Source organism: Aegilops tauschii, chromosome 3, assembly GCF_002575655.3.
Source record: "Aegilops tauschii subsp. strangulata cultivar AL8/78 chromosome 3, Aet v6.0, whole genome shotgun sequence".
NCBI classification, from domain to species: Eukaryota; Viridiplantae; Streptophyta; class Magnoliopsida; order Poales; family Poaceae; genus Aegilops; species Aegilops tauschii.
The window spans coordinates 317,934,847-317,961,939 of record NC_053037.3 but is presented as its reverse complement, the minus strand read 5'-3'; the positions used below and the strand labels follow the sequence as shown (position 1 = coordinate 317,961,939).

At 47.2% G+C, this 27,093-nt stretch overlaps 2 protein-coding genes and 1 pseudogene across 3 annotated transcripts; 1 reads left to right on the top strand and 2 right to left on the bottom strand.

Moving 5' to 3' along the window:
- Window positions 1–342: 342 nt before the first annotated feature.
- LOC109786815 (small ribosomal subunit protein mL103 (rPPR7)) lies at window positions 343–9,853 on the bottom strand. The gene is made up of 2 exons (XM_020345368.3): window positions 8,585–9,853; window positions 343–902 (listed from the first exon to the last, which is right to left on the bottom strand). The coding sequence occupies exon 1, from the start codon at window positions 9,714–9,716 to the stop codon at window positions 8,607–8,609; it is 1,110 nt and encodes a 369-aa protein (XP_020200957.1). The 5' UTR covers window positions 9,717–9,853; the 3' UTR covers window positions 343–902; window positions 8,585–8,606.
- A 2,790-nt stretch (window positions 9,854–12,643) lies between these two features.
- Window positions 12,644–24,436, top strand: LOC109786816 (zinc finger CCCH domain-containing protein 8). 2 transcript variants are annotated; one of them, XM_073510457.1, is made up of 13 exons: window positions 12,644–13,281; window positions 14,700–14,941; window positions 18,620–18,673; window positions 18,751–18,849; window positions 18,925–18,981; window positions 19,068–19,124; window positions 19,244–19,456; window positions 19,981–20,018; window positions 20,121–20,173; window positions 20,609–20,688; window positions 20,762–20,815; window positions 20,904–21,050; window positions 23,996–24,436. In XM_073510457.1, the coding sequence occupies exons 1-13, from the start codon at window positions 13,038–13,040 to the stop codon at window positions 24,167–24,169; spliced, it is 1,512 nt and encodes a 503-aa protein (XP_073366558.1). In that variant the 5' UTR covers window positions 12,644–13,037; the 3' UTR covers window positions 24,170–24,436. The 2 variants fall into 2 exon arrangements, with proteins under 2 accessions (XP_073366558.1, XP_073366557.1); XM_073510456.1 differs by having other exon boundaries at window positions 12,927–13,281; window positions 19,981–20,173.
- LOC120976700 (uncharacterized) lies at window positions 15,412–16,608 on the bottom strand (annotated as a pseudogene).
- Window positions 24,437–27,093: the final 2,657 nt, after the last annotated feature.

The following is a 27,093-nucleotide window of genomic DNA, read 5'->3' as shown; positions in this document are numbered from 1 at the left end:
GGGCAGCAGCCGATTCAGCAGTGGGACGCAAAGCGGCGACAAGCCGGCAGCACCAAACCGATTTGGTGGCGGGCGCCGGCCATTTGGCAGAGTTGAGAAGAGGAGTAGAGCAGGCCCCGCTGTCTTCGTCTCCAGCTGAATGTAAAAATTTAAAATCCTCTCCAGCACAATGTAAAAATTCAAAAGGAAAACAATTATTGAAATGGGTTTTAGCTTGATCTGCAAGTGACTTTTGCTTGATGCGTGTGCCGGTTGATGATTCTTGACTGGTATATGTGTCTTGTTCACCAGGAAACAATGTGAATTGTGTCATGCATATACACATTCGCACCACCCATATTCTTTTTTCTTCTTCAGAAAAACAGGGAGCACCTCCCCGGTTCCATTGCTGAGAACGAAACCACGACATAGTCTGATACAGCAGCTCAAAAGAGCAGTTCGAAAAACAAAGGAAGAAAAGCTACAAACTGGGGGGGGGGGGGGGGGGGGGGGGGATGACATGTTTTCTGATAACACGGTCACTCGAGCGGTGCCAAAGGAAGAGCGGCTAAGCAGAGCACTCAAATGGCACAAGGAGGGTCCAGCGAAGCCTTCATGGTCTTCAGCCGAGGGGCCGTGTCAGCCTGCGGCGACCAGCAAGCAAGGAGCGGAGACACCGGGCTGGACGTGGTGGATGTCTCTCTTCTTTGGCGACAGGAGCCCATCATCATCATCAGAGATCTTGAGCCGAGCCCACGGATCCAGTCCCAGAGCAGGTCGAGCCTTGTTCGGCCACATGTGATCGCCAACAGTTTCTGGAGGGATCTTGTTAGGGTTTCCACGAAGGACATCAGCTTGTCCTTGTCTGACCCGGAGGAGAGAATCGCCCAGTTTCTCACCATGTTCCTGATCAACCTCAAGACCTGTGGAATGGAAATCCAGGAGGTGTTACTGAAAATCATAGCATTTCTATATTTCCATAGGCACCAGAGGACAGCTGAGCTAACAGTATTTAAAACTGAGCACTTTTTGGTAGCAATCCAGAATCTGGCGACAGATTCGAAGGATGAGCCAATCTGAATAGAGAAAAATTCCTCAATAGGGCCAGAGATGTTTAGCAACAATACATTCAAAAAATAGGTGAGAACAAGATTCTTGTTCCAAACAATAAACACACTCAAGGGGTTTAATGATGTGTCTCTTCCTAAGATTATCTCTAGTCATCAATTTGTTTTTGGAGAGAAGCCAGAGAAAAACATGAATTTTAGGGGGAACTCTTAATTTTCAGACTGCAGGGATAAACATGGGTTGGACCCCTCTAAAGTTGATAATATGATAGAGGGAGCTGGAGGAGTACTTCCCCTTATTGTCCAGTTGCCAAATCAGAGCATCTGGCTCGACAGTAAAGGCAATGCTCTTGGCAATTTCCTCCAGCTGGAACCATTGTTCCATGAGACTGTCACTAAAGTTCCTTCTAAATGAAAGTTTTAGGCATTTCCCATCTCAAACTTCATTCACACTTTTGTTAATTCCATTGCGACTGAGTAATAGGTCAAAATTGGACTGCTAGGGGGGATGTGCCAAACCAAGTATCTTCCCAGAACCTGGTTCTGCTCCCATCCCCTATGTTCCATCTATAGCCAAATTTCACAGCATGCATAATAGATTTTAAGCCTTTCCAGAATCTAGAAGTCTTAGGTTTGGAGGAAGGGACAAAAATATTAGGTTTATTACCCAAGAACTTATGAGTAATAAGTAGCTTCCAGGGTTTCAGATCTTCCTCATAGAATCTCTTAATCCAAGACCCTAGAAGGCAGATGTTAATTTCTTGGAGGGTTAGGTGTGCCTAAGCCTCAAAAGTCTTTTTTCATAGAGACTAGGCCCCAGTTAGCAAGGTGCAGCTTCTTATGCCCCTCAAAATCATTCCACAAGCAATGAGACATCTGAGAGTTGATGAGATTCACTGCCCATTTAGGGAACTTGAAGAAGGAGAGGAGGTACACTGGGATGCTAGCCAAACAAGCTTGGATGAGGATCAACCTACCTCTGTAAGAGAGGAGTTTGCCCCTCCACCCTGCAATCCTTTTAATGATTTTATCTAGAAGGGGTTGGCTATCTTCTCTCCTCAGCTTATCATAATGGAGAGGGATACCTAAGTACTTAATGGGGAAGTTACCTTTACTACAGACTAGAATAGAAAGAAAATCAGCTAACTCCCGGTCATCCATGTTGATAGGGATGAGTTCACTTTTGGAGTAGTTAATTCTCATGCCTGAGACTTGCTCAAAACAGGTTAGAACAGTTTTCAGGTTGCTAGCATGTGTGGAGTCATTGTCCAAGAAAAGGATGGTATCATCTGCATATTGCAGGCAGATGATGCCACCAGGGCAAACCTCAGGGCAGAGCCCTGCAATCAGGCTATGATCAGCAGCTTTGCTCAACATTTTAGTAAGAACGTCGACTACTAAATTAAACAAAAGAGGGGATATGGGGTCACCTTGCCTAAGGCCTTTGCCAGCACGGAAAAAATCACTTTCACAGTTATTTAGTTTGACCCCAACAGACCCCCCATGAGTAAGTTGCTGGATCCAGCTAGTCCATTTACCCCCAAAACCCCTAAGCTCCAAGAGCTTCATAAGGAAATTGAGGTCAACTTTATCGAAGGCTTTCTCATAGTCCAGTTTAAGGACAAGCCCTTTATCACCTCCTGAGTGGACTGAATGAAGGACTTCATGAGCAGTAACAACACTCTCTAAAATGTATCTCCCTTTCAGAAATGCAGATTGGTTGCTTGCAATCAACCTCTGCAGAACCTTAGAGAGCCTAGTGGTGAGGACTTTAGAGAAAATCTTAAAACTACAGTTAATCAGGCTGATAGGCCTGAATTTCTTCATAGAGGTGGCCTCAGGCTCTTTAGGAATAAGAGAGAGCATAGCAAAATTGAGCCTATTTATATCCAATTCACCTATGTGAAAGGCTTGGAAAAGATCCATGAGATCTTTTTTCACCAAGTCCCAAAAGTGCTGGTAAAACAAGAAAGGAATTCCATCAGGGCCAGGGGGCCCATCAGGATAGGAGCTGAAAATGGCTTCCTTCACCTCTGCCTCTGAAAAAGGAGCTTCCAGCAGCTCATTTTCAGCAGGAGAGACTTTTTCAGAAGCAGAGAAAAAGTTGCTTTGTAAAGAGAACCCAGAAGGGTTTTCTTTCTTAAACAGGTCTTTGTAGAAGTCACTAGCCACTTTCAGCATCTCATCTACCTCAGTAACAGGGCCATTAGGGCCATCAAGGGAGTGAATGAGGGTTTTCCTCCTCCTCTGATTAGCTACTGCATGGAAATAAGCAGTGTTCCTATCTCCCTCCTTAATGTTCCTATCTCTAGACCTTTGTTTGGCTTTGATTTCTTCCTGAAGCCAAATTTTCTTAAGCTCTCCATGGACAAAGTTTAATCTACTAGTCTCAGCCTCAGAGAGGTCAGAGGTTTCTGCCTTAATATCTAGAGAATCAAACTCAAGGAGAAGAATCCTTTTGTATCTTCTAAGATTGGCTTCCTCATTAGAGTTCCAACCTTTGGTAGTTCTCCTAAATCTCCTGACTTTGATCTGCCAGCTCTCTAGGGGGCAGCTGCTCCCAGTGGGTTCATTCCAGATTTTCCTGACTAGCTCAGTGAAATCTTCTCTAAGCAGCCACCACTTTTCAAACTTAAAGCTATTGCTCTTTGTAGTCCCAGAGCAAAGGTGTGTGGTCACTACCACATCTGGGCAGAGCTCTACAACTAGAAAGGGAGGAAAAACTATCTAATTCTGTATCACAGAAAATTCTGTCAATGGTGGACATAATCAAGTCTACTTGATTATTGGCCCAAGTAAATTTCCTAGAAGAAAGCTTAATTTCAAGCAAGCTCCAGATCTCAATCCAGGCATTAAAGCAGTCACTCCATTTATGATTAATGGAACCAATGCTTTTATCTACAGCATTCCTAACTAGATTAAAATCACCCCAATCAGAGTGGGAGTGTGAGTATCTAAAAATAAGGTATGAAGTTCAAAAATAAAGGCTTCTTTTCCTTCTTCATAAGGAGAGCCGTAAACAGTGACAACCCTAAAGGTTTGACCAGTAGTTTTCAAATTAACTAAACAACTAATAGAAAAATCTAGATGTGACCAAGCAACAACATCAAAAATGCTTAAATCTATTCCCATCAGGATGCCTCCAGCAGATCCTTTGGATGGAAGGGTATGCCAGTCAAAATCTCTGTTGCCAATGAGAGATTTAAGATAAGAAGAGGAGAAAGCCTCCTTCTTAGTTTCCTGGAACCCTAGGATGGTAGCATGAGTTTTGTTAATGGTGTCAATGATAAGGGTTTTCCTACCAGGAGCAGCAATGCCTCCAATATTCCAGAATAGAGCATTCATAGAGAAATGTTGTTCCTAGGGTGCTTGCCCCGTTTATGTCTGCAAATAAGAGACCAGAGACCCTCACTCGGCTCAGTAGGGGGGTCAATGCAATCTAAACTAGAATTACCAGCTAGAGAGAAATTCTCACAAACAGAGCCTTCAGTTCTGTTTTGGAGAGCATAATTAAAGGAAGAGCATTCAATGTCATCATTAAGAGAGGTAACATCTACACCAATCTTAGCAGCAATGGCATTGAAGGAAGGTTCATTAAAGTTGGAAAAGGAATTGTGTTTCATACCCTGGGGTTTTCGCACTTCCAGGTTCTGAACCTCTTTGAGCTATTGAGCTTTTCCAATAATGGTTCTCTTGTCACCAGCCACCCTGGCACTGGCTCTGGTGGCTTGAACAGGGCCCCATTTGGGAGGGTGCATCTCCTTAGGAAGGGCAGGGAAGTCAGTGTTGTATTGAGAGTCCAAATTGTCTGGGAGATCAACAGCTTTAATAAGAGCATCTTGATCCTCTTGTAGATCTACAGAACCTTCAAATTCCATCAGATCATCATCTTCCAGGAGCTCCATTTCCCTGAGGAGGTTGAACTCATCAGCTTCTTCAAGCACAGAATTCATGATCTTTTCCTGGATGCTGATTTGAGGAGTGTATGGAGAATCAGGGAGGTGTGTCTTGAGGACTGAAGTAGGTGTAGCCTCTCCAAGCCTTTGATTGTGGCCAAAAGAGTGCCCTCTGTTGCTAGGGGGCCCCTGAGTTGGCAGCAGGCCCTTTATCTGATTCAGACCTAGAGCTCATGTTGGATTCAGCATCTTCAGTTAGATTGTTACCAGTCTCAGCTGCAGAGACATAAGTACCAGTGGAAAGGTTGGTGGAGGTGCTAGTTTCAGTGGGTGTCAAGGATTCCACTTCAATGAGCAGCCTGTAGATTTTGTTCCCAACCCCAAAGAGCCTTTCAGCAGGGATTTTGGAGGGATCTTTGCTCAAGATTTTGACCCTGACAGTTTCATAGAATGACTTGAAATTATGCTGCCAATCCACATCCCGTAAGACCCCCAAGGTGGAAGTGATTTGATCCAGCACAGTCCAGTCACACCATTTTGGATTCATTTTCCTAATTTTGATCCAAGTTTCCTGGAGGTCCTCTTCAGCCTCAATCATGCCTTTCCAGACTTCCACATTGACTACAACATTGTCTTTTTTGAGACCAAAACAAGGGTATCCAACAACTTGAACTACATCTATCTCAGGTGGGAATTTGACCAAGAATGTCCATTCATCTAGGGCATTGATTGGCCAAGGCCAGTTGGTTTTGTAAATGTCTGCAAACTCAGTGGCAAGTTCCTGTTTGGTCACTTCACCAGCTTCCACAAGAACAATCCCCACATTTTTCAGGGAGCCATGGTATTGAGCGTTTTCATCAGGTGGGTCTATGTGGTAGAACCCTAATCCTGGAGCAGCACTTCCCACATATCTAGCAGAACTATGAGTTTTCCTTCTGATAGGGCAATTATCAACTTTGTGGGTAACCATTTTGCAGATAAAACAACTCTTGGGCTTGATACATTTATCCAAATGATGCCCTGGTTCCCCACAGTTGTAGCAGATCACCTCAGAGTATGCCATAAGGCCCGAAGCAGGGGCAGGAGCAGTTTTCTGGGTGTCCTGTTTCTTCTTTTGCTGATTCTTGCCCTGAGATTTTCCATTGATCTGAGATTCAGAACCTCCAGCAGATTGGTCTTGAGCAACTATAGGAGCCTGCCCAGATTGTTGCCCCATCTGGGGTGGAGGCGGGCCGTACCACTGCCCAACCGGGGCTCCTCCCCATTGTTGCTGAAATTGCGGAGGAAATTGTCCGGGAAAGCCCCAAGGAGGGAGGCCACCCTGGAATCCATAGCCGAAGAACGGCGGGGGGGGGGGGGGCGCCCATCGGAGGCTGCATGGATTGATCCTGCCTCCAATTATTGCCACCATCAGATCTTCCTCCTTTGTTTTTGCCTCTACCACGCCCATGCCCAGAGTCCGCCATGACTGAGAGCTCGTGGGGGTTGGCGGCGGCGGTGGGAGGGAGAGTGGAGGAGTCCTTAGGGTTTTCGGGGGGGGCTTTATAGGGATCCAGAGCTGGCTGTAGAAACCCTCAGCCAAGTCACCATGGCAGCTAGGCAGAGAGGATGCTTCGGTGGCGCCAGCGTCAACACCTTTTTCCCTTTCTTAACAGCACTCCGCGCTTTCTGAAGAAATTTGAATCCTCCCCCTTGTTGTAACACCAACAAAGCAGGGCTGGAAACAGGGTCAGGGACTTCTCCAGAATTTGGTCCGCTGTTCTCAGTGGATTCGGTCAAAGCAGCCTTGATCGAAGACACGGAATGATCGCCTGGATCAAATGGGAGAGAAGCCCCCTGAAGAACAGCCAGCCTTTGTTCCACGCCAGAAATATCAGAGTCACTGAGAACCGGAGCCACACAGCCATACACCCGGTGATAAGGGAATTTCATCAGAGGTTCTGGTTCCTTCTTATCCCCCAGCCAGATGTTGTCTCTCAGGAAGCAGAAATAACCACTAGACAGCTCAATTGATGCAGATTGCAGGCCTAATTTCAATCCTCTGCAGGTTTGGGGGAGAGGTAAGGTAGGGGATCCACCTGCTCCGGCTCTGGTGGCGTGCTAGTGGGCATGAGTCCAGTCAAGCATTCCCATCTCGCAGCACGGCGTGGATCTCCTGAATTCACTTCTCCTTTCGCCCACCGGACAAACGCAATCGGCGGCTCCCTGGGGTGGGGCATCCTGTGCTTCTCTGAGAAATCTCCTTCGAAGTAGATCCGCAGGGCTAGATTCAACAGCTCCCAATCCACATGATCCTTGCACATCCAAGCATACCTGCGAGAGTGAGAGAACAGATTCGGTCCCTCCTCTGCTTCCTCCTTCGTTGCTTCCTCCTCTGCTTCCCTCCATTCGCGTGTGCACTGGGTCCAGGAGAGGGCGTCGTCGCGGATCCGCATCGCCCGCTCCCTCCATCTCCTCCCTCGAGTCTCCCGCAGCACCGCCGGCGAGACGAAGTTGAGCGGCTAGAGCATCTGCGGGAAGGCTTTGTAGACATGCGGGAGATGCATCTTGTACATCTGCCTGTCTTCCAACCATTCCCCCGTGGATCTGGCCAGCGACTCCATGGGGCGCGCGAGCGGGCTTGGTGAGGGGGGCAGGCGCGCCCGACGCCAGGAGGCGGGGGGTGAGCGGGCCTGCGGCTAGGAGGGTGGCGGCGAGATCTACGGCGGCGGCGGGGGTGGAGGTAGTGGCGGGGGCGAAGGGGGTCGCGGGAGCGGTCATGCGGCGGGGGTGGGTTTCCTCTCCCATATTCTCACCACCCATATTCTAGGGATGAGGCTGAATAAAATCCATTCCATCTATCTCTCCAACCAAACACAAAAAGGAAACCATTACGTTTCACTCTACTGACTCCAACCACATACATGAATGAATGGAGAATTCCATTACGCTGTACTGAAATCATGGTATTCTATTCTATTGGGTCCTCACCAAATGCACACCCTCCATGATTCAGTAGCTGGGCATTCCTCGCAATCGAAGAACCTTGCGGCCGGTGGGAATGCTCCACTCCTCAACTTGAGTTGAACATATGTTTCTGTACAATTTCTCTAAAAATTCTCACAGTTTGCCAAAGTGCTAGGGCCGAGACAAGCCCGGAGATATTAGCTGGCAAACCAAACCAGCAACCATTATGTATCAGTTAGTACGAGCCTGCAGATTCCTGAATGTGGTCTTGGGAATTTGTGATGCAAATGAAAGCACGGGAGAAAAAACAAGAACAAGGCAGGACGGAGAATTCACAGAGGTGAGCGTTGTTCTTCAGCAGTGAACTGAAAAGGGAGCAGCAAAATACCTATACTGATATGGATACAGTTCGAGATCTACTGGTATGGATAAGGTCACTCATCAGCGAAAGCAAATCCATCATGAGCCGTGTAAATTCAACTACCAATATAGGAATGCACTTCGTCTAAAAGGCCCTGGCATTCTGTAGCAAGTCGGCAGTTGGACAACAGGAACACAAATACTATGGATCGTTGCTGCCGCGAGGCACCACATCCAAAAACTATGTATGAGTATCTATTGTAACCTCAGAAAAAATTGTACTTATTAAACCGGCATACTGCCTCACAATTCATCAAACAAGTACAAAATGGTCACCTCCAGATGTTGCCCGGAATGCTCATACCGCCGCCGCCGTCTTCTCTGGCTGCTGCTCGTCCTCCTCCACTTCCTCCTCTTCGTTGCTGGCACCCGGTGTGAGGCCGGCATCCTTCTCAAGCTCCTTCCATGGACCGTCGAACTGGTCAGGGAACTTCTTGCGTAGCCCGACCACCACCCGCCTCGCCGCCCGACCCTTGCCAGCCTCCTTGAGAGCCACTACCAGCTTCCGCACCGTGCCCAGGTCTGCAACCTTCTTGCGCTTTACCCCCTCGTAGAACACGTCCTCCGCCTCTGACAACCTCCCCTCGCTGCACAGCGCCCCCACCATGCATGCGTATGTTGCGCACTCCGGTGCCAACTTCGCCTCAGTGTTCCCCTCCGCCGCCCCCTTCTCCTGCAAGCTCCTGTATACCTCCAGGGCCTCGTCCACCCTCTTGTGCCGCCCCAGCACCCGGATCAGCCCATTGTAGGAGATGACATCCGGCCGCAGCCCCGACTCCTCGCCCATGGCTCGGATAAGCTCCTGCACCTCCTCCACCGTGCCGGTTGCCGACTTGTAGGTGATCCTGACATTGTAAGCGGCAGCGTCGGGCGCGATGCCGCGTTCCTCGACCATCTCGCGCCACAGCTCCTCGGCGCGGTGGGGCTTCTTTTGCTTGTAGTAGGAGTCGATGATGGCCGTGTAGAGGTGGAGGGAAGGCGGCTCCTCCCCGTGGAGGAGGTACACCGCGTGGTCGGCGCCTTTGGTGATGCAGAGGGACTTGGCGAGGATGGACCACGTAAAGGCGTCGCGCGGCGCCGAGGGGTGCGCGTCCAGCAGAGCAGGCACGCGCTCGGCGAGGCGGCGGCGGCGGAGGAGCGGGGCCAGGAGGGCGTTGAGATGCTCGGCGGTGGGCGACGGGATGGTGGTGAGGATGGCGGAGGCCCGGTCGGAGAGGCCGACCACGGAGAGGGCGGAGATCACGGCTTTGGGGTTGGTCGGCACGAGCGGCACGACGGCGGCGTCGATGTCGGCGAGCTGGCCCGCGCGGGCGAGGTTGCGGATGCGGGCCATCGGGACGGGGAACTCCGCAGCCGCAGCGGCAGTGGAGAGCAGGCGGCGGCCGGAGGCGGAGAAGATGGCGGCCATTGCTGCGGCGGAGCTGTGTCTGATCGATCCGAGGTTCCGGGGTTAGGGTTTAGGACGAGTGGGGGAAAGTTTCACTCGGCGGATTGTGTCATTTGGGAAATGGATGCAAGTTGGAGTGCTGAGTGGCTGGCGGGCCCGCGTTGGAATCCCCGGCCAGTCCCCGGCCCAATACTTATCCTCGCTGAGTTGGAGCCGTGGAGTTTGTTAGGGCTAAAGTGGCCCATGGCCCCTAGCCAAATTTATTACTTCCCCCGTCTCGGTTTACAGAGAGCATGCGCGTCATTCTAGGTTGAGAATTTAACTAGCTATATACTTGTTTGATAAAAAAAAATGTTTACAAACTACATCCATTTAAGAATCCAATGATATACTTTTGGTGACATATAACTCATATTTAGTTAGTCAAATGGATGACCTAGAACTACGCGCACGCCCTATAAACCGAGATGGAGGGAGTATTTATATTAACCTCTCACATTTAATTCCCTGAAAAAATTTCTCACATTTAAGACTTACTAGCAAATATATCCATGGGTTGCAACGGAACAAAATTTCTTTCATGTATCTAGCTGATGGATCCTTGGGTTGCAACATCGTAATAGATCACTCTGTGCATTCTAAAACCAAACCGACTAATTTTACGATTTTTATGGTTTCGGGTTTTTGGTAATGATATGAACTTTTCATAACGTTTTGAATTTTGGTTTTAATGATATATACCAAAAAATGAATGGGTAACCAAATAAATTGAATTAAAAAATATAGTTATATTTCTTAAGACGAACAATCATTCAGTACTCATCCTGCATTTTTAAGAAGTTTATCTCCACTACTAACAATTCTCTCAACATGCACATGATGCCACATCAGTGTTCAATTTGTAAGCACCAACCAATCGCTCGGATTCCCCCACGGTCTAACCTTACAGCTGAGCACAACCATTTTTCTTGGAATGTATCATTTTTCCTCTTATAAACATGCTAAACTCGTCCATAACCATCAAGGCATGAATCCATGCATGAATATATACTCATATGTGGTTTGTATAAAAAGTTGTGGTTTTTTGAGTCACAAATTTGTAAATTATTATTATGTCAGTTTCGAATTCGTGTCAACTTTGGTTATTATGGTATATGTCAAAAACATACCGAGATGATTTGGTATATACCGAAAGTGAACCATATCTTAATTTCATATCATCTTTATCAAAGTACTAATACCATACGAACTAGAAAATTGTATAAACCAAATAACCCGAATGCACATAGTTAGTAATAGAAAATACACTTGATTTAATAGTTCATATATTCTTTATCTAGTTGAACACGATATATGGTAAGGGATATCCACAAATAGTGCTACAACAATAAGTCAAGTTTAATGATGTGGTGTTGCATGAAATTCACTAAATTTGATAATGGAAGTTAAACTGGATAGAAACATGCCACAAATTCTAATATATTTAGTTATCACTCCTACCAAAAGTAGTGGGCCAAATAAAACTGGTATAGAATCATGTAATTTTTTGCACAATTTTGATCGAGTTTTACTATCCAAAAATTCACATTGACATATTATTCATAGTTTTTTTGCCCGTCGATAATCTTGACAGCATGATTCTTCAAAACTGAACACTACAATATCAAACGTAAAATGTTCATAGTCTGATTGAAAGACATAGCCATAGCATAGTTACTTTCATTACACATTACCTCAAACATATGGTGAGCAGTTCATTGAGATAATGGAACACATCATATCATATATACCTAAGTGAGTGATCCTCGATAACTTATTTATTTCAACATGCAAGCATGCCACATCATTATACATTTTTGGATGAGATAAGGTCCACCTCAACATGCAACCATGCATAGGAAAAGAGCCACCATCACATACAACCATACATGGGAAACTATTTTTCATTCTATTATTCTACTTATATTCAATAAATATTTTACAACCACACATAATCAAATATAACAGAGTCATGTGTATTTTTAATTTTGTTTCACGTGTTATTAATCTAAATATTTATATTTCACACAAACAAATCTAATTGAAATGTATTGCAACAATGCAACCGGTTCCCACAGCCACTTGTGAGGTATCATCTAGTATGCTAGATTGTCGAACCCTTCATGTCCGATCATCAATGGTGTGGGAAGTTGTCGTGGCGACGACTGTCGAACCTTATGGATGGGAACTTGAAGTCTACGAGATTTGTGGAGCCCATCATCGAGCACAAGGGGCACTGTAACAGGCGACTACTGCTGGTACCGAGACCAAACATGCATTCCACGAGCTAGTGCAAGGATAGTGACGACGATGGTGTGTGCTCAAAGTCGTACAGAGGGGAGAGCCTCAGGGCCTCTGTCCTGGTTGACGCCTCAAGGGGAGACGGGGAACGAGTTCTCCTCTCTCTCTCTCTCAACCACCTAATTGCCTTTGTGTGTGGATTTAAGTCATTTCTAGTGGTTTCTCCTGATATTATAGCATTTTTATTTTCTTTCATGCGGGAAGTAGAGGATTATCACAAGCAAAATCAAGGGAAGGAGGTGATAACCATTACGACGACGGGGAACTCTCCTTTATAATAGTAAATATATTATATATATTTTTCATGCATGAGGTAAAAGATTAATACAAACAAACTAGAGAGAAGGAGATTGTGATCATTACGACGACGACAAATTCTCCTTTGATAATAAAGATGTTTTTTATGTCGGTGAATATGGATCTCTTCGAACCTAGCATCGCCGCCATCACTAACGCATCATCTCTTTTGCTCTGTGCGTTTTTCAGTTACTTCAACAACATGGGAGAAGATAAACGAAGGAGGTGCGGAACATAAAACACTACATTCTTTGTAAGTGGGAAGGATATCATAATGAGTTAGTACGTGCTTAAATGATAGCCTTACAATTAGGTAGTTTTACCCTACTAGGTCTATTGGGTATGTTCAAGTATGTCATCATCGTATGCCTATGAATCTTATTAGGTCTATCGGGCATATTCAAGCATTTCATCATATGAATCTAAAAAAAACATGTAACCATATGTATTTTGTTTATAGTAGTAAATGGTACTTTCTTTGTAAAAAAATATAAGAGCGTAATTTTTTACGGAGGGAGTAGTAAATGGGAGAAGTCTCTAGAAATTCGGGGGCAGATTGTAAAGCAGGTAGTAATACTTTCCTAGAAAAGCAGGAAAGAAACGAACACAGGGTTTCGTTCTTTGGGTGAATTGTACCCAACAGCCTCCCACCCCAGTCCCCATCCCGAGCCCGTGAAACCCTAGCGCATTCGTACGCCGGCGGCGATGTCGGGCTACCCTTTTTACCCATACGGCCGCGGTGGCGCAGGCAACGATGCGTCGGCGATGTCGGACTACCCTTTTTACCCATATGGCCGCGGTGGGGCAGGCGACGATGCGGCGGCGAGGTACTCTTCCTACGAGATCGACCTCATCGCGGCGCGCTACGCTGGCGACCCGTCACCCTACCCCTACCCCTCCGCCTCCGGCGGATTCGACCCGCATGTCGGCGCGAGGCGACCCGCAGATGGTGAGAGCAGCCCATTCCCTGTTCTTCTAAGTGGTAGTGTTCTACTGCGTTTATTTGATAATGCTACCGAGTTTTGCCGGTTACACCTGTGCGGCAGCATATTCATTGTGAAATAAGATGGTGAGAGCAGCCCATTCCCTGTTCTTCTAAGTGGTAGTGTTCTACTGCGTTTATTTGATAATGCTACTGAGTTTTGCCGGTTACACCTGTGCGGCAGCATATTCATTGTGAAATAAACGTCCAATTTCTCGGGCGTGACTGAATTTTTCTACGGGTACGGGATCGAGTCCGAAAATATCAATTGGTTGTGGCATTTGGCGCGCATTAACGTGCATGGTACTCGGCATAAATCGTGTCCGCGTGTTGTTTTCACTTAGAACACAGTAGATAGTGGAGACGGAGAAAGTTTGTCAGCGCCATGTGCTTCTGCTTATCCAGTCATACCTGTCTCATAGTCAGTTTTTAACTGGTTCCTCAGCGTCCACACAAGTGAGACGTCAGGTCAAACCATTCTGTCAAGGACTCAAGAGTTAGTTGCTGTATGACTGGAGCAATTCAAGACACCCCCCCCCCTCCCCCACCCAATGCTCCACTGGGCTTTCAGTCGGAAGCTTCTGATAGTTATTTCTTGAGCAGCTTCTGCTCCTTTGTACACATCAATGCTGTTGGGGGGCTTATCCAAGTTGGAGGGAGCTATATGGCAGGTCCTTCTGGATTACAATTGGTTTCTAGGTGGTCTCAGTTTCATGTGGGTGTCAACTTTTGGCCTCCAGAACATCTCAGGTCCTTGCATAGCTGGGCCTTTTCCGACATCTCATAATCTTGCGCGTAGAATAAGGTTGAAGTAGCATTATTGAAGTTTGAAAGAGGAGAAATTAGCAGCTGTACAAGAAAAAAAGAAGTTCGGGTCTTGCACAATTTACATATGAAATGAGGATGAGCAAACCATATAATTTTTATGCTGGACGGCATAACTTCTTATCAGTTAAGTTGATTTCCTGTTTGTCGTCATATAGCGATTTTGTGCTCGTGCACTGGATGACCATACATGTTTTTTTAAAGGTTGCAGTGAGATAGAGCTTGAAACAGCTTTATCTATAAATTTTACGGAAAACAAAATGCAAGCCTATTTCTTAGACTTCGAGAGGTTGCTCCATGGTGTTCTGTATATGTGCTTATACAAGTCTACCTTTGAGGTGTTAGAGATATTTCCCATGATGTCCTGTAAATGACCTTAGAGCTTCATTCTCAACTTATATTAGTGTTTAGGTTAGGAGTGTGAGGCTGATCAATATATTTGTTTCCTTGTTGTACCATTATTCTTCATTTCAGTATATTATTAGTACCACTATTTATTGCTAGTATATGGTTTTCTAATACCACTAGCTTAATAAAGTTCTTTTGTATATCTACTATAGTTCTCTATCATCAATCTATTATGGGAAGCCATAGTACTATTGGGCAGAGTGATGCATTTTATTCTCCAAACACTATGGTCAAACGCCCTAGGCTTGAAAGCAGCCTTCCTATTTATCCACAGCGACCTGGGGAAAAGGAGTGTGCTTTCTATATGAGGACCAGAACATGTAAGTATGAAGAAACCTGCAAATTTGACCATCCACAATGGGTTCCAGAGGGCGGGATTCCAAATTGGAAAGAGGTGATTATCTTCCATTATTTTTAGGTCTATATATTCCATGTCAATTTATAGTAAGCTATTTTTAAAGATGTATATGTTATTTCCAAAATCACAATTGTATTGCCATTAGTTGCTTGCAGTGGAAATAATAGATAGGGTTTATCACGCTAGTTTATGTGAGAAGTACCTTTAACCCATAATTATCTAAGTTGCACGGATACTTGGACACGTATCGGATACGCGATACGGGGATACGCCCGGTACGTCAGTTTTCTAAAAACTAGGATACGGGGATACGTCTGTATATACATATAATTATTAAAGATATGAAAGAATAACGAGTTTTTGGTAGGAAATGCACTGTTTTATAAAAAATTTGAAGTCTTCACAATTGCTTAACAAATACTGCATTTCTTCGGATGCACGATGTCGATGGTTCGACATAATTGCTTAACAAATAAGGTAGTCACATTCACAATTCGCACATCAAATTCACACGTACATGGTTGCATAGATATATAAATATCATAATTTAGGTTCGGGTTCTCACAAATAAAACAGGAGTTCACATCACAACCAGTTCACAAATCAATAAGGCTCGGTCATCCACCTCACTAATCCACATCCAATGCTTCAATTTCATTCAGTAACTCCTCCAGTTCAGGCTCATCTAGTGATAGTTCAGCTTGCTGCAGGAAGTCGGCACCACAACAACTCATATCTATCTCCTCCAATGTCCCAAAATCTGGATGGGCCAGATATATACTCTGGTTATTTCCTTGAAATAAGGCGCAAGTTTTTATGCACAAAAACTAAATCTTCAGCATGTGCAGGGTTGAGCCTACAAGAAAAGAAGAGACAGTCAATTCTCATTGAAGTTTTGCTAAAATTGACCACCATTGCATTGAAAAAGAAATAGGAGTATAAGAGTATAAAACCTGTTCCTCAATGTATTGCGTATCATGCCATATGTACTCCAGTTCCTTTTAGAACAAGAAGAGGAGGTTGACTGCCCAAGTAATTTCAGAGCAATGGTCCTCAAAGCCGGGGCAGAATTTCCATGAATCCCCCACCACTGCTTCGGCTCTAGCAAAGATCTATCTTCAATGGAGTCGAAACCATTTAAATCCAGGACCCATGAGACTGAAGTTGGCAATCTGTTGTTTCAGTTCGTTCATTTCTGGGCCCCCATGAGGAAAGAATCTTCTAAAGCATGCATTTCTTTCATCTGAAATCCCTTGATCCATGTGTGGAGCTTGATGGCCTGGAACTGCACTAATCCACGCTGGAGTGTAGTACCTTAGGAGAAAACAACAATCAGATTAGAAAACATAACAATCAGCAAGCAATTCAATTCAATTCAATTAACTTACTTGGGATTGGGCGAGTGAGCCAAGCAATGCAGCGGAGTGCTACTCTTTACCCAACGAAAAATTAAGACATCATTGACCGCAGAGAAGAATCCACGCTACCTCCACTGCCTGCTTCACTTCTAACTGAAGAAGACCTACTAGACATGGCCGATCTGCATGGTAAAAGGAGGAGATTAGGAAAACAGATTAGTAAAACTGATCTAATCTTAAAATCTAAACCTAAAACACCTGCGTACAGAATTCAGAGAAGGAGATGGAGAAGAGAGATCAGAGGAAGAGAGGGAGATGAGAACATACCTCCTGCAGGGGAGACATGGATGTCTTCTGCCGGCGACGAGCCGGCGACCTATCAGCATCGATTGGATTGGAATTCGGAAGGTGAGAAGGAGAGAAGAACATGTGGGAGAGAAGAGGACTGGAGCTGAGAATTTATGGAGAGTTGGAGACCTGCGGGCTGCGGTCGCCTGCTCCAAGGAGTCGAGGGGACGAGCTGGCCAGCTGGGAATTGATGACGTGCGGCGGCGCCAGGAAGGGATCGAGGAGTTTTCAGTTTTACACGTCGAACGAAGGGGTTGCCGTATCCAAAACGTATCCCAGACGTATCAAACACTATTTTTTTAAATCAATAAATCACAGGATACTTATGGGATACGTATCGGGCAGTATCCGACTGGATACGCGCACTTTCTGAAGTATCCGTGCAACATAGATAATTATATTGCCAAAATTTTCTAACTTACCTTTCTGCTCTTTGACAAACAGAGAAGTACCTCTCCGTGGGGGTCATGGCAGAAAACACATCTAGTTTCAAAACATGATTAGATTTTCTTCACGTGTGGCTCCAAATGTTTTCTTTGGCGGTGGCAGTGTGGTTGTAATATTGGGCAATTCCTGATTCTGGCTTTCGTGGAGCTGGGCTTTTGGAGCTTCATGTTTTTACACCGCGATTGGGCTGAGCTTCGTGAATCTAGCTTCACGGAGCTTAGGCGTTCGGGCCGGCTTCACACTCGAATTTTGTGGAGTCAGAAGCTGGAGAGGTTCAGAACAGGCCCTAAGAGTTCTAACTTGCACTTTGAGGAGAAAAATGAGGCACTCACTGCTCGATCCAGGATCAAACCCGGGCAGGTGGGATGCAACACATCTGTAATCAGTGAACTGAGCTATGGCTCATGTCCACATTAATTGTATGACATATGCACATTCATCAAGAGTGTATTCATAAGATAACCCTTGGCCCATCTCTCGCCATTTCATTAGTTGCTGTTTTTATCGTCAGTTCTTCTATTTTCCTTTTCATCGTGCCACATTACGGAGCTTAAAAATCCCTGATTTTAAGCTCCTTTTCCATCCGATCCCTTCAACGCTTCACCGTACTGACTCAAACCTTCGGACTAAATCCTACAAGGACGCATGTACTCTTTTGCGTATCTATAGGATGTGCCAACTACGAACCTAAGGACTTGAATAGTCATATTTCATTCCTTTCTGGCTCATCATCATTGATATGCGGTGAATGTATCGCTTCATCTGACCTCTAGGCATACAGAGCCCCCCCCCCCCCCCCCCCCCCCCCCCCTTTTCTTCAGTTGATGTAGTCTCATCATGTTGGACAAATGGCAGCATATATATTGTTCCTCTGGCAGTTCAAATTATTGTTGTCACTTGATACTAGCTAACTACTATAAAGATGAAAAGTATGTATCGATCATTATAAGCCATCGTGGTCTGCTCAGTCCAATCCACAGAGGCTGCACAACCGTGCTCCTTCAAGCCCTGTACAACCCGACACATCTCCTTTCTTAGATGTTTTTAGCAAAAAGGTCAAGTTAAATTTCTTAGGAGCTTCATTGTGTTTCATTGTTATTTTCTGTTGAGAAATGTGTAGGAAGGTGGAAATAAGGAGACTACTTTTAGCTAGTTTGTTTTTGCATTGTTGATTTTAGGAAGGTGGAAAATGGACTAGGTATGCAAGAGCAGGGTAGTGATGTACTAAGTACCACCAGGCACCAACACACCCATTCCCATTTATATAAAATAAGTAAATATATCTTCAGCATGTTGGCCTTATCTACCTTTTGAAGAATAAATATCCACACCTAAGTCTACGGGAAAAACATATAGGTCTGAGGAAAATAGACGGTATGAAGTAAAACAATGCAATTTCCAGTTTTCATATGAACCACTTGCTTGAAACTGCCATACCTCTGATTTGTGTTCCCTTATCAGTTTTGTTGTTTTTCAGTCTTTTGAGACCACCTGGCAATTGTACCTTGTGTCTTGCATTCCTCCAAAAGTTTATTTCGCTTGCTTAAAACTCATTTTACAGGGTACAAAGGCTGGGGAATCCTATCCCGAACGACCAGGGAAACCAAATTGTCCTGTAAGCTAATCATAGCCCCCTATTCAGAATCTAGCTGACTAACCAGTATGTTCATAGCAATATTCTTGATGGTGCAGTTTTTTGTAAAGACTGGTGAGTGTAAGTTTGGGTCTAAATGCAAGTTCAACCATCCAAAGAAAAAGGATGACGGAACAGCGGCTGGACCAGGCGATAAAGTAAGTTGTTTTCATTTGCTAACTGGAGCCATCATAGTCTTAAATCTCAACGTGGGTTTTGTGCTTTGACTGCAGGAGTCTCTATTTTCTGGTAATTCTACCTTACCGGTGAACCCTTCTGAGCCTTGTCAGGTAAGAGGCTACCCACCCTCTCTCTTTTGCTAACCGGAGCCATCATAATCTTAAATATCAACGTTGGTTTTGTGCTTTGACTGCAGGAGTCTCTAATTTCTGGTAATTCTACCTTACCGGTGAAGCCTTCTAAACCTTGTCCGGTAAAAGGCTATCCTCTAACTCTCTCTCACTCTCCCCCCCCCCCCCCCTCTCTCTCTCTCTCTCTCGTATAGCATAATGGTGTAAAAGAACAGTTCTGAATTGTGTTTCTGTACTTCAGCACTATGCAAAAGGCAAATGCAAATTAGGAACAAATTGTAAGTTCATTCATGCAAAGGATATGGAGGCACCTTCAAGTGGTGGAAATGAATCTGAAAATACAGCAACTGCTGAAGCAGCAGGCCACCATGGTGCAGTGCATGATTCAGTTTCAGCAAAGAAGTTAGCACCAGTTGCTCTGGAGCATAACTCAAAGGGCATGCCTATAAGACCAGTACGTGTTTTCATCAAGTGTTAAATTTTTTATCTAGAGTTATAATTTTTTGTTTCATACCTAATACATGTCTTTCGTTTATAAACGATATCTGTATGCCTGTCACTGTAATGCAATTTTTTTTTAAATCGTGCCAATCTGTTCTGGAGATTCCACTATACCAGTATTCAACTAAAACTTTATGAGCGTATACTATTGCTCTCGCTACAAGTTCTGTTATGGTAATATTCTGGAACTTCTCAAAATACCGGCATATCTTGATGGTGTGTACTCCCTCTGTTCCTAAATATTTGTCTTTCTAGATATTTCAACAAGTGACTACATACGGAGCAAAATGAGTGAATCTACACTCTAAAATATGCCTATATACATCCGTATGTGGTAGTCCATTTGAAATCTCTAAAAGACAAATATTTAGGAACAGAGGGAGTATGTGTGTGTGTGTATTATGCATGCTATCTGTATCCAAGTGAATGAGCATCATGGTTGTCTTGTTGAATACCTTTTCTCTTCCTGTATTGCAGGGTGAAGTTGATTGCTCATTTTATATTAAGACGGGCAGGTACCATCTTCTTGAACCTTCTCAGTTGACTTTATTATGTTTGTGGTTTTGTGCATGCACTTGGGCCATCCTGATCTCACATTTCCCTTTATCCATCTACAGCTGCATGTATGGTAGAACATGTCGGTTCAACCATCCTGAACGACATATTCAAGGTTCGTTGTTTATGTTCAGAGGACATGATTATCACCAGCTAGCTCAATCTGTAACTCACAATGTGTTGCCCTGGTTGAACTGAACACCTAACTGTGCAATTCATGCTAAAAGTTAAGTTTAGTCCATAATCTAGGGATAAAGAAAAATGCTTTGCAGGGCACTGACAGTACTACTTCTACCATACCTGCTTTGCAGTCATATTTTGCTCCAAAAAAAATCGGTCATGGAAGCTTTTGATTGAATATTCGTAGTTGAACCTATTCTTGCCACAAACTCTACACGGTCAATCTTTCAGCTGCATTCTGGGCCATGTCCGGTTGCACTTAGAATTAGACAAATCTACCAATTTTGATCACAAGCATCTTAAACATGAACCTTTTTATACTATTATTACTGTACACACCTTTTTAACGTTGTTTTCCTGTGCTGTGCAGCATCTGTTGTCCCTGGCGAGATGCTAAATCCAGCTGCGAAATTCCCGCCGAACTTTGATTTTCGTGTGACACATGTGCCGGTAAGGTTAAACGAAGGAGTTAGAACTGGTGCTGTGAAATACACAAACTGACACGCTCTCTTGCAAAATACAGATTGAACCTGAGCCAATCACCTACCCTCAGAGGCCTGGAGAAACTGTTTGTGATGTATGTACATAACCATCTGTGCACCAATTGCTGCAGCATATGCCCTACGAGTTGGACTGTTTTTCTCATTTTACTTTGGTTAATGCAGTTCTATAAGAAGACAGGATTTTGTAAATTTTCTGAAAAATGCAAGTTTCACCATCCAGTTGATCGGTCTGCACCTGATTCCATTGCAAAGTGGGAGCCATCTCAGCAACCTGTGACCCTTATTGTTGCTGGCTTTCCAAGGAGAGAGGTAACATCCAGAAATAATCCCCAGTAGCCTGTTGATAATTCAGTTTTATAAATGTATTCGTGGCTCGTTGTTGCTAAAACATTCCTTTCCGAGGTCGGATTGGTGAAGCAGCCGTTGTATTGTAGTAAGCCGTTGGTAGTAGTCCTTTGACCATAATGATCTCTCAATTGCTGAAAACTAACTAAGAGCAACTCCAACAGGCCGACCCAAACGGACTGCGCATTTGTCCGCTTTTTGTCCGTTTGGGTCGGCCGCCCGCCCGGCGTCCGCCCAGTTTTGCATTTGGGTCGGTAGTGCGCCCAATGCGCCGACCCATTTCATGTCCGCATCAACTTAAAAAAAAAGGCCCGCGGCCGATCATGCCAACGGCCATGTCTCACCATGCCGGTACCATGCCAGCGCCGGCATACAATGCCGGCTTCAGAATCAGCACAGTTCATGCTGGCGCACTCGCCAGCCGGCCGGCATACATGCCAGCACACAAAAAAGGGTGGGACTTGAGTTCGAGCACGCCATCGCGGCCCCCGTGGTCATCCCAGCACACGTGTCGGCATACAAAAAAGACGGCGCTCGCCGCCATAGATCACTCGTCGTCGAACTTGAGCATGTCGGCTTGCATCTTCTCAAACCACGGCCTCTTCCTTGGCGACACGGTGTTGAGATCCACCTTCATGATCTCCACCCCGGTCATCATGCTCGCGAGAGCCACTTCTTTGGCCTTGGTCTTGGCGTTGGCGGCCTCGATCTCTAGCATTTTGGCTTGCTTCTCCGCCTCGAGCTCGAACATCTTGGCTTGCTTCTCGGCGTCCAGCTCAAGCCTTCTCCTTTGGATCTCCATGAAAGCGTCCATTTGCTCCGCCTTGAAACGCCGGCGCTCCTCCTCCCTTGAGTCCTTCTTATTCATCATGCCGTCCACGCTTGCGATCAAGGCGTTGGTGGCCGCATTTCACTTGTCCTCCTTCTTGGAGTTGGTCTTTCCCCGCGGCCTAGCCGGCTCGCCCTCGCCAACATCCTCCACGGCTTTCTTCCCCCCACGCGACTTCAGGGCGGCATATTGCGCCTTGAATTTCTCCTCGTCCTTGATGACCCGAAAGCAATGGGAGAGGTTGAAGCACTTGCCGTTGTGTTGAACCTTGAATGCCTCCAAAGCTTGAAATGCCTACAAAATGTTTCCATGCAAGCATATGGGCAAATGATATGCAAATGAACACGCCGGCATGAACTTGATGACACAAAAGAGGGCGGCTTGCTAGCATACCGTGTCTTGCATGCCGATGCCGCTCACGGGGCGGGCCTTGATGCTCTCAAGAGTGGCACAAAACTTGTTGCACTCTTGTTGGATCACCCTCCATCGCTTGGAAATAGACACCCACCCGCGCGTGCTCACAAGTTGGTAAGGCGGAAACTTCTTGCGCTCATGAAACTCTCGGTGGACACGAATCCAAAAGGTTGAATGCTTTTGTTCGGCGCCCGTCTTGGGGTCTTGTCCAATGTCTCGCCAACACTCGCAAAGAAGCTTGTCCTCGGCTGCCGTGTATGCCTTCGTGCGCTTGCTCTTGCGCTTCGGCTTAGGACCGGCGGCTTGGTTGGCGAGCTCGTCCTCGAACAAGGGCTCCACTTCGATGTCGCACTCGTCCTCTTCCTCTAGCCCGTAGTCGTCCGGGAACTCGTGGTCGAGTGGGAAGCCGTCCAGGTCGATGCCGACCTGATCATGCATGAAGGCCGCCTGATCGGGATCATAGCCAGCGGTCGGCGTGAACGGCCCGCGGCCGTCCTGGCTTTGTGTCTCGTCGAGATCGTAGCCAGCGGCCGGCGCACCGCCCTCGAAGATGAGGTTCTGCATGTAGTTGTCGACGGCGGACGGCATTCCGTCGAACAGGTTGCGGGCCTCCGGGAGCACGCCGGCCGGCGTCTACCGCGCGCGTTTCCTCGCGCCACCGACCACCGGGGTGGCGTTGAGGTCGATGGGCGCGGGCGCGGGCATGGAAGGCGCGACCACGCTCACGTCGGGCGAGCACTTCCCGGAGTGGCGGGAGCCCTGCGGGTACACGTGGAAGCCGGGCACCGGGTTGCATGCCGACGCGCGGGGCGAGTCGGGCAGTACCATCCGAGGAAACGCCGATGAGCCGGTGCTGGCCGCGGTGACGACGGCGTTGAGGAGGCCGTGCTGGCCAGGGTTTAACCCTAGCATGTAGAGCGCCTCCCTCGTTGCCGCCACGACGCGGGCGTTGGTGACCTCTTGCTGCGCGGCCGCGGCCACGGCGGCCTGAGCGGCGGCCTCATCCCTCGCGTCCGCGGCGTGCCTCCGGTCCTTCCTCTTGGCCGACTCCCTTGCTCGCTGTGCGGGCGTCAGCGGCTTCTTTGGCTTCGCCGCGACAGCGGTCTTGCGCGGGGCACGAGGCTTGCCTTTCTCGGCGGGGGCGGGGGCGCCGGACGAGGCGAGGGAGGCGAGGCCGGCGGCGGCGTCGAGGTCGATGGCGTCCTTCATGGCGGGGTGTGGGGCGGGAGCGCGTGGGCGGGAGGGTTTTTGGGGGAAAATGGGGGGAAATGGTGGTGGCTGCCACCGACCGTCGGGCCCGGGGAGAGGAGTAGGCGCGCGCGTCCGTCTCGTGTCCGCGCCGACGCAAATCCGGCTCAAAAATGGGCTGGGAATGAGTGGGCAGGCGGACGCCAAGCGGACGCGCGTCCGTTTGGGTCGGTGCGTTGGGCCGACTTTTGTATTCACGCCGACCCAAACGGACGCCAGCGGACGAAATGGGTCGCCCCATTGGAGTTGCTCTAAATATTTCTATGAGCTTTTATGGCGAGGAATGATGAAATTTTAGTTGGGACCCGAGCGTCAGTTGGTCCCTGTTTTCGCTCTAATGTTGATGCAAACTTATTTTTTTCTTGTTGCGAAACGGAATGTTGATGCTAACAGTAACTGGGTGACATGTAATATGCAGGATGCTGAGGCTTGTGCCTATTACATGAAGACCGGCGCATGCAAGTTTGGCGTCCAGTGCAAGTTTGACCACCCGCCCCTTGGGGAGGCCATTGCCAAGGTTTCGAAGCATGGAGAAGGAAAGGAAGGTGGAAAGAAGAAGGCGGTAGGACTGAGTTATGTCCTGGAAAATTAGACCCGCTCAAGTTCCCCGTCCCCATTTCTATTTCCATTTCCATTTCGAGCATGTTTCCGTCATCAGACCTGTGGTATAGTGTCAGCAGCACTGCAGGAGATAAGCAGAGCACGCTGTGGCTGTGCGCGGTTGGTTAACGTTGTTACTCGTCATGGCTTTACTTACTAGCTGACCTCTGAATCTGGTGTACCGTTGGTTTCTCGCTTGCGCGGGATAGTAGCAATGGATGTCTGGCTGGTGCAGTCGCCATGCCGTGGTACTTGGGTCCGTGATGGCATCTCTCTCGTGCATGGCGTCGCCCCTGCCTGCCTACACATATGTGTTTGCATTAATGGCTACCTTTTACACGTGCCTACTGTTGCGTCGTCCTTCGATGGCTGCAACCGTGGCGCGGCGCAGCAAGGCAGCATAGGTAGGGTGTAGACGTGTAGTGTATCCATGTCGTACACGCGTGGCTTTGCGTGTATCCATGTGGTGCTCTGAACGAGGTTGCAGGACGATGCTAATCGACGGGGAGAGAAAACTCAGCTTGCTGTACATTGCTGGCCATGGCGTCCTTGTGCAGTAACTTCATTATCTTGTTAATGACGATGTTCTAGCCACATGATTTGGAGATACCAGTGGAGTGGAGTGGAGACTTCCGGATGTCTTCGCACTTGTGAAGAAACTCTGGCAAAGTTTGTCGTGCACCCAAGGCCCTCTTCTCGACCTCCTCTCCAGTCTCCAGGGAAAAAAGAGGAAAAACTAATCACGTGTTCATGACGTACAGTAGGCGTTACACGGAGGCACAAACACGCACAAGCGGCAGGTTTTCCCGGCAGGAACAAGGGGTCGCACCTGAGGCGAGCGCGACACGTCCCGTGCTTGCATGGATTGGACGACCAACAACTCCCGTCAGGACGTAGCGTAGCGAGGAGGGGCGGTTGGAGGAGCATGTAATGAGGTAGCACATCGGGGACATGACACAGCAGGCGCCCTTTTGGATTTATTATCGCCTTTTTTCTGTTCCCTTTTGGATCAGTGACAGCGACGGTGACACAGCCGGCCGCTAATCATCGTACGTGCGGGTAGCAATCCAAGTTTGGGCTGCGTTTCGTTGTGCCGAGATTTGCACAACGGAACGGAGTAGAAGCAGTAGTAACAGCAGGCACCCGCACCCTCAAAAGTCAAAACTGCGTCGGCCACACCCTACCTGGCTAGATTCGTAGCCTAGCCGTAGCCGCAGCGGAATCGCTCACTCACACGCACGCACGCTTTGTCGTAGCATGTAACTCAGGGGAAAATTCTTGATTCTCCGGTCCTCGATGCATATAAATTGTACCTAGAATTTCTCGATTCTCTGCTCTTACTCCCTCAGTTCCGAGTTTTAGTTCAAATTTGAACTAAAACCATGACGAGTAAATCGGAACTGAGGGAGTACATGCATATAAATTCGAAAGAATGGTCGGTGACCATTGTACCACTACCATTTTTCTTCCCAACTCCCAAGTTTTCAACAGATTCCAACTCCCCGTATGTGAGCGAGCGATCCCCACCAAGGACTGTACTACATCACTGTTAGGAGCACACCGTTTTACTCCCCGCCAACAATAAAGGAGCACATTGTTTTACTGTTAGGGAGAAGCCGACGCAAGGCGTAGCTCTAGGGAGGGGCCTCAGCCTGCTACTGTTCACTCACCGGTTTGGCAGGCCGCAATCCGAGCCATGGTTTCTTCTTGGCGCCAACCAGGCAGCCGTCTGTAGAGGGGGAGAGAGGTACAATTTTTCTAAATGACCTTTAGGGCCTCAAGAGGCCCGCATCAGTTCGGACCTAATTGTCCGGGCCCATTATGCCATCCAACATGATACTCAGTCGGTCCACAGAGCGGTCCGAACATTTGGGGTGGGGGCTTTGCGGGAGTCTGGATCGTCGCCATGTAGGACTCCAACACCTCCGGCCCACTCAAACCCACCTCCCGGTCCATTCTCTTCCACTTCGCCCTTGTCCCCCTTACTTTGCATCCGCACCCTCATCCTCCGACGCATCCGCTCTACCTCTTCGACCAACGCCCAGGCATTGTCGGACGTCCAGCCCCCACCCACACGCCCGCTTGCCTTGTACTACGTCGCCGTCCACCCAGGATCCGTCCGCAGCTAGGTACACTCCGCCCCCTATTGACGCCGTCCATGGCCGACACCACGCCCGGTCAAATGCCATTGAGCTTATTTTTGAACCTCATGTCATTTTTTATAGCAAGAAGGATGACGGGGTACTCGGTGTGCAATGCGTGGTTGGCCGTATCAACTGACTTCGTAGGCATGAGCAGAGGGGCGGGGGGGGGGGGGGGGAGCAGCTCGTGCATGGTTCATTCATGCGCGAAAGCACATTGCGCCTTATAACATGCACATCATCCATGAACGCAATGTCAAGTCGCTAGTGTATCGATGGTATACCATCCAGAACTCCATCATGAAGTTTTGTGGCGCGATTAATCGGCTGGAGGCAATGTGGCCATTGTGCGCGGTAACCATGGAGACCGTAAGTGTTGCTTCTTCTTACTCTGCATGTTAGATTGATTCAATTCATTCACTCAATGTTGCTGTATCCATTGTATAGTCTGTACGCGTTGCCGTGATGTACTGTATGTTAGAGGGTAGACCATTCATGCACATACATTGTTGGATGGGAGCGGGATCGTCTGGCGTATTACCACCTGACATGGGGCCACTGATGTGTGGGCCCGGGTCCACATGCCAGTGTGCCAACGGCACGTCAGGGGTGCCGCGTCCTGTTGGATGAAGCTCAAGGGGTAGTATGAGTGGGACAACATGATCCATCCATGAAAAACTTGTTGAACATATGGTTGATCTCGTTGAATTTGAGCTTTTGTTGTACTAGACATTTTGCATGCTATTTATGGATGATTTGTGCTATTTTCTATCTG

What these genes read in the sequence shown, in the direction of transcription:
- LOC109786815 (XM_020345368.3), bottom strand. Translation starts at nt 9,716, where the DNA reads ATGGCCGCCATCTTCTCCGCCTCCGGCCGCCGCCTGCTCTCCACTGCC.
- LOC109786816 (XM_073510456.1), top strand. Translation starts at nt 13,038, where the DNA reads ATGTCGGGCTACCCTTTTTACCCATACGGCCGCGGTGGCGCAGGCAAC. An exon ending in AGCCTTCTAAACCTTGTCCG is followed by an intron (nt 19,125 to 19,243) that starts GTAAAAGGCTAT and finishes TCTGTACTTCAG; the next exon opens with CACTATGCAAAAGGCAAATG. An exon ending in TCCTGAACGACATATTCAAG is followed by an intron (nt 20,174 to 20,608) that starts GTTCGTTGTTTA and finishes TGTGCTGTGCAG; the next exon opens with CATCTGTTGTCCCTGGCGAG.